The sequence below is a fragment of the Equus asinus genome, chromosome 4 (genome assembly GCF_041296235.1).
Source record: "Equus asinus isolate D_3611 breed Donkey chromosome 4, EquAss-T2T_v2, whole genome shotgun sequence".
Lineage (NCBI taxonomy): Eukaryota > Metazoa > Chordata > Mammalia > Perissodactyla > Equidae > Equus > Equus asinus.
In genome coordinates this window covers 21,901,262-21,919,041 of record NC_091793.1, presented here as the reverse complement: position 1 = coordinate 21,919,041, position 17,780 = coordinate 21,901,262, and the positions used below count along the sequence as shown (strand labels likewise).

Sequence of the window (17,780 nt, the reverse complement as noted above, 5' to 3'; positions counted from 1 at the left end):
GATGGCGGGGTGAGCCTGGGCTGCTCTGCCCAGCAGCTGCTGGGTAGAGAGTGGGCGCCTGGTTGGGCCTTGTCCCTGGGGGAGGGCACAGGGATCCTGGCCTAGCTGCCAGGTGGATGGACTAGGGGACTCCAGGCCGGGGTCCAGCTCACCTACCTCCTGGCAGAGGCCTGCTCCTGGGGCATGGCGGGGCCTAATGAGTGTGTGCGGCTGCTCCAGCCTTCTGCAAATACCAGGCACAATATAAATAGCAATAATGAATAAATGAAGCTCCCGCAGCCAGCAAGGGCCTCTGGGAGGGACGCTGCAGCCTGGCTTCTTGCCGAGACCTGGAGTTGCAATCCCATCCCCCAGCAGGTTGAGGGTCGTCCCTCATCCCCACTTCTTCAGTGACCTTTAGTCTATCTGCACCCTCCACGTCCGCAGAGCCCACCCCTAGGCTGACGGGTGGGGTGGGGTGGGCAGAAGAGTGAAGGATTGGACAAATAAGGCTTCAGTTGAAGCAGAAAGCATTTAGGTTGGACATAAAGCAGGACTTCCTGCCACTCTGGATGCTTGAAGGAGGCTGGAGAGGGCGTGTTAGTCCTGCCAGGACATGGGAGGAACTGGGATTGTGGGGGGGGGGGCAAATTTCTCCTTAAACATAAAAAAGAACTTTGAATGAGCAGAGATGCCTGGAGAGCAAAGGGGCTGCCCCAAGAGGTGATGAGATCTCCGTCACGCCAGGTATGCAAGCAGGGTCTGGGCAGTTACTTCTGGAAGCTGGAACTGAAAGGACCTAGTCCTGAGAACTCACCATCTGGTGGCTTCTCAAGGTCTTGCCCAGCCTTTTGAACTTATGAAAATGTTGCCAGAGGAGAATGAAAAGGAAGAGAGCCATGGCTGGCATCTTCTCCCTGCCCTGCTGCCTAATTTCTCTCACTCTCCCAGGCCTGGGGCTGTCCAGCTGGGCACTCAGCCGGCCAGGGCGTGGAGCGCCTGCCCGCGCCAGCTTATTCTACTTCCATGCCTTTGCATATGTCCTTTCCGCCTCCTCGATGCCATTTCTCCACCCACCCCCTCTCCTCTTATCTCAATCCTGTGGGAGCCTTGGAGGCCCAGAGCAGGCCTCTGGCCTTTGAGGAAGTCTTCCCCGAGACTCCTGATCTGAGGCCCCTCTGCTCTGAATAAACCCATCCCACCCGTGGACGCCTTCTGGCCTGCTTAAGCCACACCTGTGAGTCACCTCCTGGCCTCATGTGCTTCCCCGACCTTGCACTGCGGTCTGGTGAGGGAGGTTTGCCGTGTCTCCCTGCACAGACTCAAAGGGGGAAGGGATGAATGTTGGTTGAACACCTACTATGTGCCAGGGATGGTGCTAGGCTCTTTTTAGACTGTTCTCTGCAAAGCAAAGCCTGAACTTTTATCCCATTTCCCAGATGAGGAACCTGAGGCTCAGAAGCTTTCAGGGGCTTGCCAAGGCCCTTGGAACACGCAGAGCTGGGATCCAACCCAAGGGCACTTCCTCCAAGGTGGTTATCCCCAGACCAAGTGGCCCCAGGGCAGGCCTCCTCATTCCTCCGCCCCCACAGCCAGCCCAGCCCCGTGCCCTGTCCCCCCAGCCCACATTCCTCAAGGAGGTGAGGTGGGAGTGAGGAGGGCTGAGCTAGAGTCCCTGATTTCTCAGACTCCTGTGGCCCCGGCTGCCCAGGGCAAGGGGAGAGGCTGGGACATTTACAGCTGGAGAAAGGGGCATCTGTTCCACTTGGGAACGCTCCCAGAAGCCTTCCTGGAGGAGGTGGCCTTTCAGCCAAACCTTGAAGGTTGGGAAGAAGGCCTGGTGTAAGTGAGAAGCAGGGAGGGAGGCTGCCTGGGGTGTAGTGTGGCCTTTGGAGTGGAGTTGTAGCCCAGCTCCACCATTTAACAGCTGGTGGCCTTAGACGGGCAGCCCCCGGCTGGGGCAGCGGGGGAAACATCCCCTCCCCATCTTGAATCTCACAGCGTCTTGGTGAGAATCCAGAGCGTAATGTGGCCAACCAGGCACCTGGGACTTGGGGTGGTCAGTAATGGGGTCCCTCCCTTTTTAACGCATGACGCAGCCCCCGTGTTGAGGAGGTAGGACCCTCCCCCAGGCACGACCCTGAATCTTAAGGTGGTGGCCGCCAGGCTGGGGGCTTCCTGCCCTCTGGGGAGGGTTGGGGGCTCACCAGCCGCCGCCGTCAGTCTGTCTGTCGCCTCCACGCCTCCCCCCTCCAGCGTCCCGCGCCTGCAGCTTTCCCCGAAGACATTTGGTGTCAGTATAAGGACAGCTTTGCCTCGCACGCGGCGCGGCTCGGTCTCGCCGCCGCCGCACGTCCCCGCACGCCCGGTGCTCCGGCTCCTCCGCAGCCCCCGCCGCGCGCAGACCCCGCGCCTCGAGCCCGGGGCCGGAGGCGCGAGCCGAGCCGAGCCGGCGAGGGGGGCGGCCGACCCCGCGCCCCCGCCCCGGGCGCCCCCGCCGCGCGGGCCCCCGGGCACTTGCCCGCCGCGCGGTCCCCGCAGCGCCCCCGGCCCCGGCCCCGGCCCGGAGCGCCGCCCGCCCGCCCGCCGCGCGCTCCAACTCCGGCTCGGTCCGCGGCGCGTCCGCGCTGCCGGCTCCTCGCCGCCCGCCGGAGCCTCGGCGCCCCTCCGCAGCCAGCGGCTCCGCCCGCTATGGCCCGGGCCCCGGGGCCCGCCGCCCCCCGCCCGCCGCCCCTCGCGCCCCAGGGGCTCAGCTGATCCTGAATTGGCGGGGGGCGGCTGGCGGGGCTGGAGGTCCCCTGCGATCTCCGGCTTCGGGGGGACGCGTCGCCCCCGCGTCTCTAACCTGGACCACCCCCCGCTGCCCGGCCAAGTCCATGCCAAGGTAGGTGGGGGTGAGGATGGGGGTGGGGGGGAAGGGGGAAGGAGGGGAGGGCACAGCTCCGAGGCCAATTTCTCGGCGCGTCGGGTTCTTTCTTTATCCGGGCGTTTATTTATTTATTTCTGGGGACCTGTCCCCCAACCCGCGCGTGCCCCTCAGGTCGGCCCCCCATCCCGTGCCTTCGGGGCGGGTGCCTTGGGAGGAAGGACGGGAAACTTTGACCGGTCCCTTCTCCAAGGCCACGAAAGTTCTCTCGGTGCCAATGCTGAAGCCGGCTGAGCCAGCGCTGCAGAAATTTATTCAACAAGTCAGGCTGCCGGCCGGGGGCCCAGGCCGTCTGTCTGTCTGCCCCTCCGCTGCTGCGGCGCTGCGGCCAGCTGGACCGGAGCTGGTGCCAGTGGCCGGGGGCTGCGCTGGGCGTGTTGGCGGAGGGAGAAGGGCGGCAGGGGGATTGAACGGGGAATCCCAGGCAACCGGTAACTTTCCTCGAGGCGAGGCCGGGCCGGTGGCGGCCCCCTCCCTGGTCGGCACCTCCCTGCCTGCAGCCAGGCCGGGTGGGAGCTGGGACTCCGGGGGGTAAAGGGAATCCTCAGCAGGTTGGGGCGGTTATATAATGAGTGTTTTTGATGGTTGGGTTTTAATTGTCTGCTGGGTGGTGTGTGTGGGATGTTGGCGGGGCTAGAGGCTTTTTGTCAGGGGATGGGAAGGCCCCTTGGGGGCAGGTCATGATGCCTGGCGGAGGGGGCTCTTGGACGGGCCCAGGCTGAGACATCCGTTGGCTGTTCTGCTCGTGTCCTTCCCCCCTTTCAGGGTCCTGGGGGCTCCTGAGCCGTCAGTGAGATAGGCATCTGGGGAGATCCCTGGGCTGTATTGTGGTCCTGAGAGTCTGTGTTCTGGGGCCAAAGGTGTGTGTGTGTGTGAGAGAGACAGAGAGAGACAGAGGGAAAGAGAGAGACAGAAAGCTTGCTTGCGTCTGTGCCTGTGTGGTGTGACGGGGTCTGACACGCCATGTGAGGAGTGTCCTGTGGGCTGGAGTGCTCAGGTCAGCGTGTGCAGGGAGCCAGTCTGTCCTTCTGTCTTTCACCGCCTGGGGGATTCACCCAGCAGATCCTGGCACCGCCTGGGCTAGGATGCTGAGCAGAGAGGGGTGTGGGTCCTCGGGCTGGACTCACCCAGCAGATCCTGGTGCCACCTGGGCTAGGATGCTGAGCAGAGAGGGGTGTGGGTCCATGGTCTGGTCTGGGCCCTGGGGAAAGGGTTTGGCTGAGGAGCCCCGGCCTGCTTCCTCCGGCCTCCATCCTTAGGGCCTGCCCATCACCCCTGGGTCAGGGTCTCCCCTCAGCTCCAAGGACTGGCCTCCGAAACTCTGGTCTACCCTTCAGGACAAACTTTCTGTTCAGGCTCTAGGACCTGGGGCAGGGGTGGGACTGGGCGGGGAGTCTAGAGACCTCCCTGTCCCCTTCTCGCCTCCACCATCCATGCGGAGCAAGAGGGAGGGGGTGCCACTGGGCCACAGGGCAGAGTGGCCGTGAGTGGGGTCCGGTTCTGGGACTGCAGTCGAGGAGGAAGAGGAAGAGAGAGGAGCACATCCTGGGGCTGCTGGGCTGGTCTGGCACCAAACTCACGAACCCCCACTCACACGCACCTGGAGGCCCGGACCACACGGCGTCCTCACGCGCCCTTCCTGGCTGCTCAGAGCTGCCCAGGCCTGTCTCTGGGACTGAAGGTCCCTCCCAGTTCCTTTGACCAAGGTTCTCTGTGCCCGTCCCCCCACCCCCAGCCCCCCATTCCAGGTACTCTGAGAGGGCATCTTCTAGGCTAACCGGCAGCACCAAGCAGCAGTTCCCATGTCCCTGTCCCTGACTCCCCTTGACCTTGGATGGGGAGGTGGGGTGGAGCTTGCTGCCAGAACCCCTCCTCTCCCACCGCTATCTCTGGCTGGGACAGCTTGCTCCCTCTGAGCCCACAGCCAGGCTGGGAGCCATTTTGGGGACTTCCCTGAAGGTGGCCTCTCTGTGGTCCTGGATCCACATTCACACACTGATCCCGCGGGGGTCACCACCTCCGACTCCCCGCCCCCAATCCCCCTCCACTGCCGTCTCTACCACCCTCACCCTGCAGCCCAGTGGGGATCCCCTGGGCCTCAGCCCTCCCAGGAAAGGGTGTTTCTGGGTGCCACTCTGTCCCTCCCCCACCCTCGAGGGGCTCGCGTTTTCCAAGGTAACGAAGAGATTCTCAGAGCAGCTCCAGTGCCTCCTTGAGTCTGTCCATCTCCTCTCAGCTGCCTTGTTCTCTGGGCGTCCAGCCACCCGCTCAGGGGGCTCAGAAACTATGCCTGGAAAGAGGGGATGCGGGCTGGGCCCAGGGGTCCGGGAGACCCCACTGGGCTGCAGGGCCCTCCTTCCCCTGCCTCCCTTCTCCTCTTCCTTTCTTGTCCTCCCTTCCCCATCCTGTCTGACCCCTTCCCTCCCTCCTGTTCTTTTCTGCGGGACCTTTTCTTCCCACCTGGTCCCGGGAAGTGCTCCTGCCTTGTGTCTTCAACCCTTGGGTCCCCAGTAGTCCTGGGACTGGGCTGGGGGCTCAAAGACAGCCCAGGGAGCTGTGGGTGCGTGTGAATGTTTGAGAGTGTGGGTAGGTGGGTCTGTGGGTCCAGAGATCTCTGGGTGTACGTGTCTGTGAGCCTGTGTGTGGGGGGGTTCATGGATCCGGGGGAGTGTAGCTCTGTGGGCCTGTGGATCCCGATATCCAGGAAGATGTGGGCTGTCTTTTTCCCCTCCTGGCTGCTAGTCTAAGGAGGGAAGAAAACAAATCTGATTTCTTCTCTCTCTTGTGTTTATGAAGCACCTACTGTGTGCCAAGCCCTCTTCTGGCCACTGGGGGACACAGCAGTGAACAGAGGGGAACAGACAAAATCTGCCACATCGGAGCTTCCGTGCCCCTGGGAGGGGCCGGGGCCTCCCCTGTGCCAGGTGCGGTGCGGGCACATGGCCCCTGGGCTCGGTTTCCTCTCGTAGTCTCGAGGGGAGAACGAGTGCTGTGTTTGCTCTGTGGGGGGCTTCGAAAGCACAGGGCCCGATGAACAGTGAGGGCCGCATTCCACTTCCACTCCCCGGCGGTCCAGGGCCTTGGGCCTCCTCCCTGGACCACTCACCTCTTGGTCCGGGCTGGAGGAGACGGAGGCAAGTCCACGATCGCGCACACGGCCTGGAGGGACAGGACACTTAGTGTCCCGGGAACGTCAGCTTCTTGTAAACTTAGGGTGGCACCTTCCGCCTTGAAGGATTTCTGCGAGGCTTTCTAAGCCGGCGTGGGGCCAGACCGCGAGGCGGGCTTTCTCTCGCTGAGTCCTTGCCGAAGCTCTTGTCCGGTTTGCTTCCCTTTTGTGTGATAGAGGAGGAATTGTGCTCTGCATTTTATACAAGAGGAAATGAAGCTTGATGAGACTGTGTGGTGCAGGGACTCGAACCTGGGCCCGGGGACTCCCGATCCAGTGCTCTCTCTGCTAGAACACCCCCCTTGCGCTGGGGACCAGGGTCACCTGATTTGTTAGCTGAAGTAAGTCCCAAGGCCCTAATCACTGCAGAGGGAGTGAAACATGATCAGCAGAGTCGCCTGCTGGGAGGTGTTCAAATACTGATGGAGACTAGAACGCGGCCTTGCTTTCTGGCACTAGCCGTAAGGCCAGAAGCTGACGAATGACGATGTCTAGTGACAGACACATGGACAGGTATGGGGGGATGGTTCCAACCTCTTGTCCACAACCTGGCCTGGAGAGGTTTAACTGGTGACCTGGATTGGGCCTCCCAGACCCAAACCCTTGCTCTTTCACTGAGAAGCTCTTCACCTTGGGAAAATCGCATAACCTCTCTGTTTCCTCGCCTCTCAAGTGGAGAGAGCAGACGCTCACTTCACTGGGTTGTGCCGAGGTCTCGGGCGCATGGTAAGTGCTTAGCAAATAGTGTTGGCTCTGACCTTGTTAGCCATCATGGGAAGGGTGTCTGATCCAGTTCATCCAAAACTGCAAAGCTGAGAGGGCTAGCTGGTGATTTTGGTGATGGGACCAAGATGACAGCAATCTGTAGGCAGGCTCAGCTGGCAGGACCGGAGCAAGTTTTGTGTCAGATCATGCACTTGGGGGCCAAACTTCAGCCAGTCATCTTTAGGCTAGAGGAGACTTGGCTTGGCTGCAGCTTCTCTGAAGAAGATCTGAAGGGACCAGTGGACCACATGTCCCATAGATATGGCAGTCTGACTGGGTTGCCAGCCAGGCTCTGGGGCCCCTAGGCTGCATCAAGAGGGGCCCCCCTGCAGAATCAGGCAGGTGACCTGTCTGTTCTACTCTGGGTGACTTGGTGCAAGTCTGGTCTTATCCTTGTGGGGTAAATAGGCAAATTTGAGTGTGACTGGGGAGGGGTCCCAGGGAACAGATGATCTGGAAATTGTTGCCCGAGGAATGGCTGAGGAATGAGCTGGTGACAGAGGCCTGGGGCAGATAAGGCTTGGGGGTGGGCAGGCTGTTGTCATGCACCTGCAGGGCTGTCATGCGGAAGAGGGAGCAGACAGAGGGTTCCAGGGGCATTGGGCGCCGGCTGGAAGGTTCTGGGAGTAGGTTTCCCGCAGCCTCTCAAAGGCTTTTCTACAAGTGACCAGGTACAGGCTCCACATGGGGGGAGGGGGGGATGTGAGAGAGTGTGTGATTGTGTGCCTGTGAGCGTGAGAATGAGTGTGTGAAGTGTGTCAGGTGTGTGAGCATCTGTGTGAGTACTATGTTTGTGTCTGTGTGTGTGAGGTGTGTGTCTGTGTGAGTAGGCATTGTGTGATTGTGTGTCTCTGTGTGTGATTGTGTATGTGTGAGAGTGTGTGTGTGACTGTGGGTCATCTTTGTGCTGGTGAGTGCGTGTGGTGACGGACGAGGCCACTTTGGGGGTCCCATTCCTTTCAGAGGTCTCCTGTGTGAAGATCTGGAGCCCATAAGAGCCTAAAAGCAGACCCTGCATTTCCGGGACCCCCAAGCTCCCAGATTCTGGAATTTGGTGGCTCATGGTGCTAACAAGTGAGGGAGGCCGTCGCGGGGCTTCCTGTGCGCTAACCCAGCGTCTGGCGGCTTGGTCAGGCGCTCAGGTGTGTCCCCAGTCCATCCTCCCAGCAGCCCGGCCACAGAACAGTCATCACCCTTGTGTTCTAGACGGTGGCCGGGGGCCTGCCAGGCTGAGCCGTGTGCCGAGGCGGTTGGTGTCAGAGCCGGGACTACGACAGCGCTCTCGGCTTCCCGCGTCCGTGCTCCGAAACACTGCACGACAGAGCCTGAGGTGGTTGTCGTTAGTATCTGGGGCTTCTAAGGTTCTGGGTGAGTCTAAGCTGTTCTGATTCTGAGGTTCCTGGATTTTAGTATTCTCGGAATGAATTTGTTGTTTGTTCTTCTAGTTGTAACAAGAGCTGGTGTGTGGTTGTTGACAAAGGGATAAACAGGTTTTCTGCCTGTGAAAACACACACACACACACACACACGTGCACACATGCGCACACACACACACGCAGAGGGCCTGGGCGACCAGAACGGGCCTCAGGTCTGTCTTCACCGGGACTCTGAGCTCTGCATACACAGGGCCTCCCCACACCATGCTCCACGGGCTCTGGAGTGCCAGCTGGAAGATTCTGGAATGCAGGTTTCCCCGTGGACTTGGGAGGACTTGGGGAGGTCTTTGCCCACACTGGGGGTCTTGCCTGGACCAACAGCCATCTCGGTGACTCGACTGGGACGGCAGGCCTGGTTCCCTGCCCCGGGGTGGTGCCTGTAATGGTTATGCTTGGGCTCAGGAGGAGCAGACCTGGACTGGGACCCCAACTCTGCCCTATACCAGCTGGGTGACCTTGGGCACTGCTGGACTTTCCTGGGCCCCAGTTTCTTTCCCCATAAAGTAGGAATAAGCATGATCTGTACATCGTGGGAATCGACATAGGCAATGTACAGAAAGCTGTTTGCCTATTGCCTGGCACAGAGCCAGAGTCAGTCAGAGCCTCTGTGATGCTGTGGGGATAGTGGTGATGGTGGTGATGGAGGTGAAGGTGGTGATGGAGGTGAAGGTGGTGATGGAGGTGATGGTGATGGTGGTTATGGTGATGTGCTGATGGTGGTGGTGATGTTGAAGGTGGTGATGGAGGTGATGGTGATGATGGTGATGGTGGTGATGATGGTGGTGGTGGTGGTGATGGGGGTGGTGGTGGTGGTGGTGATGGTTATGGCAGTGGTCGTGGTGGTGGTGGTGGTGGTGGTAGTGTAATGGTGACGGTGGTGATGATGGTGGTGGTGGTGATGGTGGTGATGATGGTGGTGGTGGTGGTGATGGTGGTAATGGTGATGGTGATGGTGTGATGATGGTGATGGTGGTGGTGATGGTGGTGATGATGGTGGTGGTGATGGTGGTGGTGATGGTTATGGTGGTGGTGGTGGTGGTGATGGTGGTAATGGTGATGGTGATGGTGGTGATGCTGGTGGTGATGGTTATGGTGGTGGTGGTGGTGGTGATGGTGGTAATGGTGATGGTGACAGTGTGATGATGGTGATGGTGGTGGTGATGGTGGCAGTGGTGTGATGGTGGTGGTGTAGTGATGATAGTGATGGTGGTGATGGTGGTGTGATGCTGACAGTGGTGATGATAGTGATGGTGAACGGTGGTGATGACAGAGAGAGGGCTGGGGTGGCAGCCCCTGGGGAAGGCACAGCTGGCCCCATGAATGCTTGGACATCCACCTTCCTGGGTCCTAGAGAGCTTTCCCATCCACCTCACGTTGCCTCTTCACAAGGGCCTGCTGAGGCAGGAGGAGGGCTGAGCTTTACAGAGAGGGAAACTGAGGCTCCAGGAGGCTGGTGGAGTCAGGAGTGGGGGAGTGTGTTCCAGACAGTGATGTCCTGCTTCCACTCATGCCCCTGCTCATGGAGGCCAGTCCAGCTACCACACCACTGCCTGGTGGGCCCATGCTCAGAGTGCCTGAGAGAGGAGGCAGCTCAGACTCTGGGGTCAGGTGGACCTGAGTTTGGATCCACCAAGGCTGCCACCTAAAGCAAGTCCTCTCGTCTCTGCGAGGCTCCATCTGCAGACAGGCTGGAGCCCAGGGGGGCCCAGCTGCCACTCCCAGGAGCTTCCAGCCATTGGCACATAGGGAACTGAGGACAGGAGCTGGGCTACAGACGCAGGACAGAGGGAAGTGAGAAGGGGGAGCAGGTCAGAGGGTGGAGGCTGTGTGGGCTCTGGGGAGGGGGTTGGGGGCGGTTGCCTTGGCCATCGTGGTCTCTAGGAGCCCCACAGTGAGCGGGGAGAGGTGTGAGGACAAAAGACAACCACAGAGTGTGACAGCTTTAAACAGGGCTGAGTGAGGCACAAAGTGAATGGGTACCAAGTGGACAGAGCCAAGAGTGAGGGGCTGAGTGGTCCTGTGCATTCCAGCCATGGCCACTCTTTCCACCTGCGTGGCTGTAGGGGGTTGGGGCTGGGTGGGGCGGGTGGCATGGAGCAGACGCAAGGCCAGGCTTTCCTGCCTCTAAAATATATCTCAACCCTCCACTTCTTTCCTCTTCCACCGGCATCCTGGGCCAGGCCAACCCATCCTTCCGGCCTCCTTCTGGCCTCCCTGCTCCACCCCTGCCTCTCCACCTGCTCTCCCTTCAGCCTCAGAGGGATGGCTTACAAACACAGACCGGAGCACACCATCCCTGCATTAAACCCTCTCGTGGCTTCCTCTTGCACTTGGAGTAAAATGCAGGCTCCTCCCGCGGGCTCACAACGGACCCTGCCAAAGCCTCTCCCTTCCTCCCGCTCCCCGCCCCAGGCTCAGTCACACTGCTCGCTTCTGTTCCTTAAACGCACCCAGCTCCTTCCAGCCTCCCAGTCTCTGCACATGCTGTTCCTTCTACGTGGCATGCCCTTCCCACAGATCCTCCATGGCAGATGCCTCCTGATTCTGATTGTTTTTATCTTAAATGTCTCTTTCATTAGAGGGGGAAGGGTGGCTTCTCCCCATTCCCACCTTTCTCCCTTGTTTATTTACTTCCCAGCTCTTTTTATTCCACAGACATTTATTGGGCACTTAGTCCGTTCCAGGCGCTGTTCCAGGCGCTGGGGGATAGAACAGGGAACGACACAGACCACAGTCCCTGCTCTCTTCCAGCCTTCAGGTCAGGAAGACAGATGCTAAATCATAAAAGATAGAAATACATAAATTATACAGTATGTTTGGTGACGATAAGGGCTGTGGAAACGCAGAGAGAGAAATTAATGGACTCGTGTATCTCCCCCTTGCTGGAGTGTTGGTTGAATAGGGCTGGCGCCCAGCCTGGCTGGTCCACCAACAGAGCCCCAGAGCTGGCCCAGTGCCTGTGCATAGTAGGTACTCGGGAAATATGCGTTGGATGAATTAATGAACTGTCAGGGCCTGGACGCACAGGGCCTGGGCGATGGGTGAGAGAGTGTTCCAGGAGAGGGGATGGAGTGAGCAGAAGCCTGGAGCAGGCCGCTGGTGCTCTTGGCTCCGAGGGGGTCCTGTTTGGCGGGAGCGAGGGGCCAGTGGAGAGAGTGGTGGGCTCTGAGGCTGGCACTGCGGTGGACAGACCTGGAGCCCCCTCGGCGAGGGCGTGTTTCAGCCCAGCGGTTGACACGTGGCGCGCCGAGGTGCCTGGGAGCTTATGTAAGGCCCACGGCTGTTTTTCCGGAACCAAGAGCAAAGGCCCGAGCTCAGGAGAAACTGCCTCCCTGACCAGCCGGGCGGAGTGGCGGGAGGTGCCAACTCCCGCCTGTTGCCCCCGGAAGCCAGAGAAATGTCCAAACGCATCAGCTCTGGGCGGCTCAGCTGACAGCTCAGCAGCTGCGTGGCAGCAGGGCGAGTGCCAGGGACTCAGGCCTCGTCCCCAGCTCCCACTGCCCAGCCTGGCCCCGCAGGGTTCCAGGGCCCGGGAGACCCCAGGAGATGAGGATTCAGGGCTGGGTGGCCTCTTGGATGCACTGGGAAGGCGGCCAGCCTTGAGGAGGGGCTGTTATCCTGCCCTACCATTGGCCGGCCGTAGGAGGGGCTAGCGAGGCCACAGGCAGTCTGCACTGAGTCTGGACGGCCGGGCTGGGATCCCGGCTTCTCAGCACGCCCTAGTTCTATACTTGGCACGCTGCTCCCTTCTCTGGGCCTCAGTTTCTCCATCTGCTAAATGTGTATAATACCCCTCCTGGGGTTGTCGTGAGCACCAGACAAGACCAGGATGTGGAAGTCAGGACCGGCTACAGGACTTGCGGGGCCCAGAGCAAAATGAAAACGTGGGGCCCCGGATCAAAAATTATTAAGAATTTCAAGTTGGTGACAGCAGAGCATTAAACCAAGTGTAGGGCCCTTCTGAGCCTGGGGCTCTTGGTGGGTGCACAGGTCACATGCCCAGGAAGCCGGTCCTGATGGAGTTCTGTCTCTGCAGTTACCTGGCTGTTTGTCCTGTTGCTTCTGGGCCTCCGTTTCTCCATCAGGGCCCAGGTCCTTGGGTTCTCAGATTTATGAAGCAGTGGGTTGGGGGTCCCTGGGCTCAACTACGGGTCTTAGCTCAGGCATCACTTCCTCAGGGAAGCCTGCCCTGATTTCCTCCTGGCTTGCCCAGGTCCCCTGGTATCTGGTCCCATAGTACCCCAATCCCCCCAACCTCTCCTGTGTAACACGCGCATCATCCTGGCAATAATGTGTCTTTACAGTAACTTTCCCTTTTTTCTTGCATGTTTTCTTTACCTTTGATGAAGCAATAAATACACAACTCTAGTCTCATAAAAAAACTAATAACAACTACTTTCAAAGGAGGTTTTATTCTCCCCGCTTTTCATCGCCTCAAACTCCACAAGGTTGACCAGACGTGCCCCAGGACCACCCACTTAGAAGTGGATTCTGAACGGGTGCAGCTGGGCCCTCAGCTCTTTCCTAATCCTCGTGGCCAGAGTCAGAGTGAGGGGCCTGCCGGGCCTGAGGCTGGGCTGTCCCCTTGTGGGGGGAAGTGGGTTGGGGAGCAGGTGCCCGGCCTGCTGCCATGCGCCCCCTTTCTTTCTCCCCCAGGGCTCCCCGCTCAGCGCCGGCGACATGGCTGAGAGCTCCTCGCCGCCCTCCTCCTCTGCCGCAGCGGCAGCCCCGGCTGAGGCTGAGCCGGGAGTCACGGAGCAGCCAGGGCCCCAGAGCCCGCCTCCCTCCCCTCCAGGCCTGGAGGAGCCTCTGGATGGAGCTGACCCGGATGTCCCTCACCCGGATCTGGCACCCGTGGCCTTCTTCTGCCTGCGACAGACCACCAGCCCCCGGAACTGGTGCATCAAGATGGTGTGTAACCCATATCCTTTGTGCCGCCTGGGCTGTCGGGCACGTGCCCGGGGCCACACTGTGCCCAAGGGAGCCTGCCTGCCCCCCTGCCTCTGAGGCCTGGGCTGAGTGGTGGTGAGTGAGCTCCGGGGGTGGGTCTGGGGAGATGTCGGGGCATGGAGGTCGAGGTGTCCTGCTGATGCAGATGTTCTGGAAGTCGCTGATGCCTGTGGGGGTCAGTCCAGTGGCCAGCTGGCTCAGAAGGCCCTCAGGTGTGAGCCCCAGGTCTGAGCGAGGACTGGGGATGCGGAGTTAAGCCCGTGGCCCAGCTCCTGGTGACTGAGCCATTTGATGGACGGTGACCACAGGGGCCATGAGAGCCTGACGGGAGCCTGAGGGTGTGGACCCGAAGGTGGCTGGTCCCCACATGCGAGGCGAGGCTGCCTGCTCCTCCTTCTCTCTGTCATGCCCCCGTCTGGGGCCAAAGGCAGCAGCAAGCAGCTTCCACCTGCCATTTCTAGTCTGCTCACGTCACCCCTGCTTAAGATGCTTTGTTTCCCATTGCCCGGGAAGAGCGGAGCGAAGTCCTAACCCAGCCCCCCAGGCCCTGCCTCGCTTCCCAGTACTCTGCTGCCTCTGCCTTTCCAAGCCTCAGGGCCTTCTCACGTGCTCTTCCCTTTGAAATGCTTTTCCCTTCCCTCTTCACGTTGTAGCCTTCAAATCACTGCTTAAGCGTCACCTCCTCAGGGCAGCCTCCGAGATTCCCCCTCAGCCTCTCCGTTAGTTGTCACTATCTAGTTGTGGGGTTCTGAATCTAACATTTGCCACCTCCAGGGGTGCTGTCAGGTGACCCGGACACAGATGGAACCTGTCTTGTTCACTGCTGGACGCCAGCAGCCAGCGCAGTGCCTGGCACACAGCAGACGCCCCTTCAGTGTCTGCTGGGTGCACGGAGGCGATGTCTGAGCCGTGTCTGTGGCGATGAGGGGTGTTGGGTGGAGAGGGCAGCGGGCAGAGGAGCAGGGGCTGCAGGAGGGAGGACTGGAGGGCAGTTGGGTGTGGTTGGGGTGGGAGAGGGAGGGGCGAGGCTGGAGGGACTGGGGGGATCTCGCAGGGCCTTGTAGGCGGGTGAGGAGCTGGCCTGTGTTCCCAGGGCAGCGGGGACCTGGTGAGGTTGACCCGGGGGCGTGTTGTGGAGAGATCTGTGTTTCAGAAGGACCCCTGAGCTGTGACGTGGGAAGGGATCGCTGGGGTGAGCCGGTGGCCGGGGGCTGGTGAAGAGGCGGCTTTGGGACCCTGCTGGGGTGGCCTCTGGATTTTGGGGCCCACTAAGCAGAATAGCATCCCTGCCAGTGCCCAAGGCCCTACAGCATAGGGCCTAAGCCCGGCCATGGACACCTGGGATGGCCAGAGCAGGCTGGGGTGGCGAGGCTGGCCCCCGGAGAGGCTGGGGCTGCAGTCCTGCTGGCATCCCCACTGTGCAGGGGGCTGAAATGACGATGGCCCCGGATCCCCATGACCCGGGGAAACTAGGTGGTCTCTGCTGAGGCGGGTGGCGTGCAGAGCCGGGGCCCTAGCTGGGTGGGGACCGAAAACCCTGACGCTCCGTCTGTGGGATGGCTCAGGCATGGCGAGAGGGTCTGCTGAGTCAGTCAGTTCACCCAGCGCTCACTGACATCTGCCCTAGCATCACGGAGGACAGAGGAGCAGAGCTGGTCTGCCCTGAGGAGCTCCGGGGGGTGCGGCACACAGGCACCACCCATGGGTGCAGTTTTAGTACAAAATGCTGGGGAAACCTTAGGGGCCTTCAGTGTGGGAACTGGGGGGCGGCCAGGCCAGAGAAGGGGGCACTGCGGAAGCTTGGGCTTTTGAAAGTGAGAAAGGCTAGCTAGGGGACTAGGGAGACCATGGAACCATGTCGCAGAGACCTTGCCTGGGTGGGACAAGGGTTGATTCTGGCTTTGCCACTTGGGTGCTGTGTGACCTTGGGAAAGTCACTTCACCTCTCTGAGCCTCATGTGGTCTAGATAGTCAGTACTGCTCTGGGCTGGAGACAGAGGTCACCTCACCCTCTGACAGGCTCTGGCAGGGCTGGCTGGGCTGGAGCAGCGCAAAGCCAGCCCTCATGTCACGGAGAAGCCTGAGTGGTGCGCCGGTCTGAGCCCTGTCTGCCGTCAACTAGGTGTGTGGCTTTGGGCAATCCCCTCTCTGGGCCTCAGTGCCTCACCTGTGAAGGAGGAGCGGAGGAGATGCTCCCTTCCAGCCCTTCCACACTTGCCCACACCCTGACCTCAGGCACACTGGGCCTGATGACTGAGCAGCCCACAGACGCCCTTCCATGCTGCCACATTTCTGGCCTCTTGGGCGAACAGAGTCCCTGGGGTCCTCTGCCCTTTGTCCCCATCACCCCTCTGGCCTCCACCTTCATGGCGTGTGAGAGCCTGGGGTTGGGGGCAACTGTGGGGCTGGCTCAGGATGGGAGGAAGAGGTCTGGATCCTGGGCAGAGCTGGGCCTGGTCCTCGCCTGTCTGGGGAGAGCCCTTGGCTGGAGTGTGCAGAAGCCACTTACGGGAGGGGGTGGGGCTAAATTCAGCCGCCTCTCTCAGGAGGGACTGCCCAACGCTGGGAGCGGCTCAGAGCAATCGTGCTCCCCAGGCCCCATGGCCAGAGGCTGCCGAGGCTGGGCTGAGGGCTGGAGGTGACTCAGGCCTCAGCCCGAGCTGGCTGCCTGACTGCTGGGCTGCCTTCTAGAACCGAGATCTGATGACTGTAGCGTGAGCAGCTTCAAAGGCATCAGCTTCTGGGGCTTTCAGATTCCAAACTTCTGTGATTGAGTCTAAGGGTTCAAAGTTCAGATTCACAGCTCAGAGACACGAAAATTCCAAGCTTCTGTGATTCATAGACTGTCAAGTTCTGTGTTTCAAAGAGGACATGGTCTGAGTTTGGTGGCTGTGCTGTGTGTTTGGGAGGTGGAGGACCCGGGATGCTGGGTCCTGGGATGCTGCGCTGGGATGCTGGGTCCCGGGATGCTGGGTCCCGGGATGCTGGGTCCCGGGATGCTGGGTCCCGGGATGCTGGGTCCTGGGATGGTGTGGTGCTAAGATGACATAGCCTGAGTCGGGTCAGCAGGAGGGGCCAAGGCAGGTTGCTGCCAACACGACTCTGGTGTCTCCAGGGGCCCCTGGAGCAGAGGCTTGACTGTGGGGCACTCGGGCTGGGCTTTAAGGGCTTGGGGAGTGTGTGTGGGTGTCTTTGAGCAGGTGCTGAGGGTGCTACGATTCTTCCCTGGCCAGAAACTGCCCTCGCTCCCATCCTCTCTGGGGGGCAGCCCAGGGAGCGGGCAGCGCTCACCCAGTGCTCCTCAGCGGGAGCCTGTTGGCGTGTTGGATGTGACAGTATTCTGTGGTCCAGGCTGTCGTGTACATTACAGGGTGTTTGGTGTCCCTGGTCATTAAATATGGGTAGTTAGTGTCCCTCAAACAGTGTGACGACCATAAATGACCCTTTACGTTTCCAGACTCTGCAGGATTCTTCTCCTCTTCAAGAACCCAAAGGAATGGCGGCCGTGTGTGCATCACGGTGGGCTCGTGGGAGCAGCTGTGGTGCCCCACGGCCCCAGAGGGGGCAGGGCCGGGCCATGGGGGAGGGTCTGGTTTGGAGGGGCCCTGGCTCGGAGCCAGCTACCCTTTGAGGTCGGTGCTTCCTGACTCAGCTCCTCTCCTAGCCCAGATCTAGGCCCTGAGTCACTGCCTGAGTCACTGAAGAGGCTGCTGGGACCCTCCCTGAGCCCAGAACCGGGGCGGGAAAGGTCCGCTCCCCCAAATGTCAGACCACTCTCTGTCTCTCCTGGGCCTTGAGCCTGCGCTGTCAGCGGGGTGTCAGCCGGGAGGTCTCTGGGTCTGAAATATCAGGGGATCGGTTGTGCTGTTTGACTCACGTGGTGTGTGGCATGTGGAAAGGGCTGGGGAAATGAGTCAGACAGGCCCAGGGGCTGGTTCTGCCTCTTGTTTGCTGTGTGATCATGGGCCAGTTTCTTAAGCATACTGAGCCCCGGTTTCCCCGCCTGTCAGGTGGGGGTGGCAATTCTCCCTCCCCAGGCTTGCGCTGGAGCCCAAAGCAGTGCAGAAGGCACATGTGAGAAGGGAGCTCTGTAGGCTAGAAAAACCGCCTCCCAGGCGGTCATCACTCTCATTACCTGTGCCCAGAAGGTGCAGGCGGCCCTCATGTGGGGCCGAGTAAACACTCTGCTCGTGATAGATTCAATAAGATGTTGGGCATCACGTCTTCAGATAGAGCCTAATGCCTTCAGAGGACATTGGTTCCAAGGAAAATCAGATTCAATCTCTGTTATTTAGATAAATTTGTGCCAGTTATGCTGCGGGTGGCCATGCCCTCACCTGTGCAGACATTACTAATCAATCATGGCATCCTCCAGCAGGGCACCCCTGGCAGCATGACAGATCAGCTGGAAAGCTGTTTTCCACCCAGATTGGACATGGAGAGCCTTTCTCAGCAGCATAACTGGCTCATGTGGGAGAGGGGCCAGTGGTGGGCTGTGCTCACTCTGGCTCCGCTCCCTGAGCCTGAGCTTTCTCATCTCTATAATGGGACTATT

At 60.2% G+C, this 17,780-nt stretch overlaps 1 protein-coding gene across 3 annotated transcripts in view; it reads left to right on the top strand.

Moving 5' to 3' along the window:
• The first annotated feature begins 2,302 nt into the window (after nt 1-2,302).
• The window catches only part of CACNA1I (calcium voltage-gated channel subunit alpha1 I), a 113,325-nt gene continuing 97,847 nt past the window's right edge, over nt 2,303-17,780 (top strand). For 2 of the 3 annotated variants that reach the window (XM_044779495.2, XM_070506846.1), the window contains exons 1-2: nt 2,304-2,863; nt 12,932-13,197. In XM_044779495.2, the coding sequence (XP_044635430.2) occupies nt 12,956-13,197 (242 nt within the window). In that variant the 5' untranslated portion in view covers nt 2,304-2,863; nt 12,932-12,955. Of the gene's footprint in view, nt 2,864-12,931; nt 13,198-17,780 lie in introns of all 3 variants that reach the window. The other variant, XM_070506847.1, reaches the window with a different exon arrangement.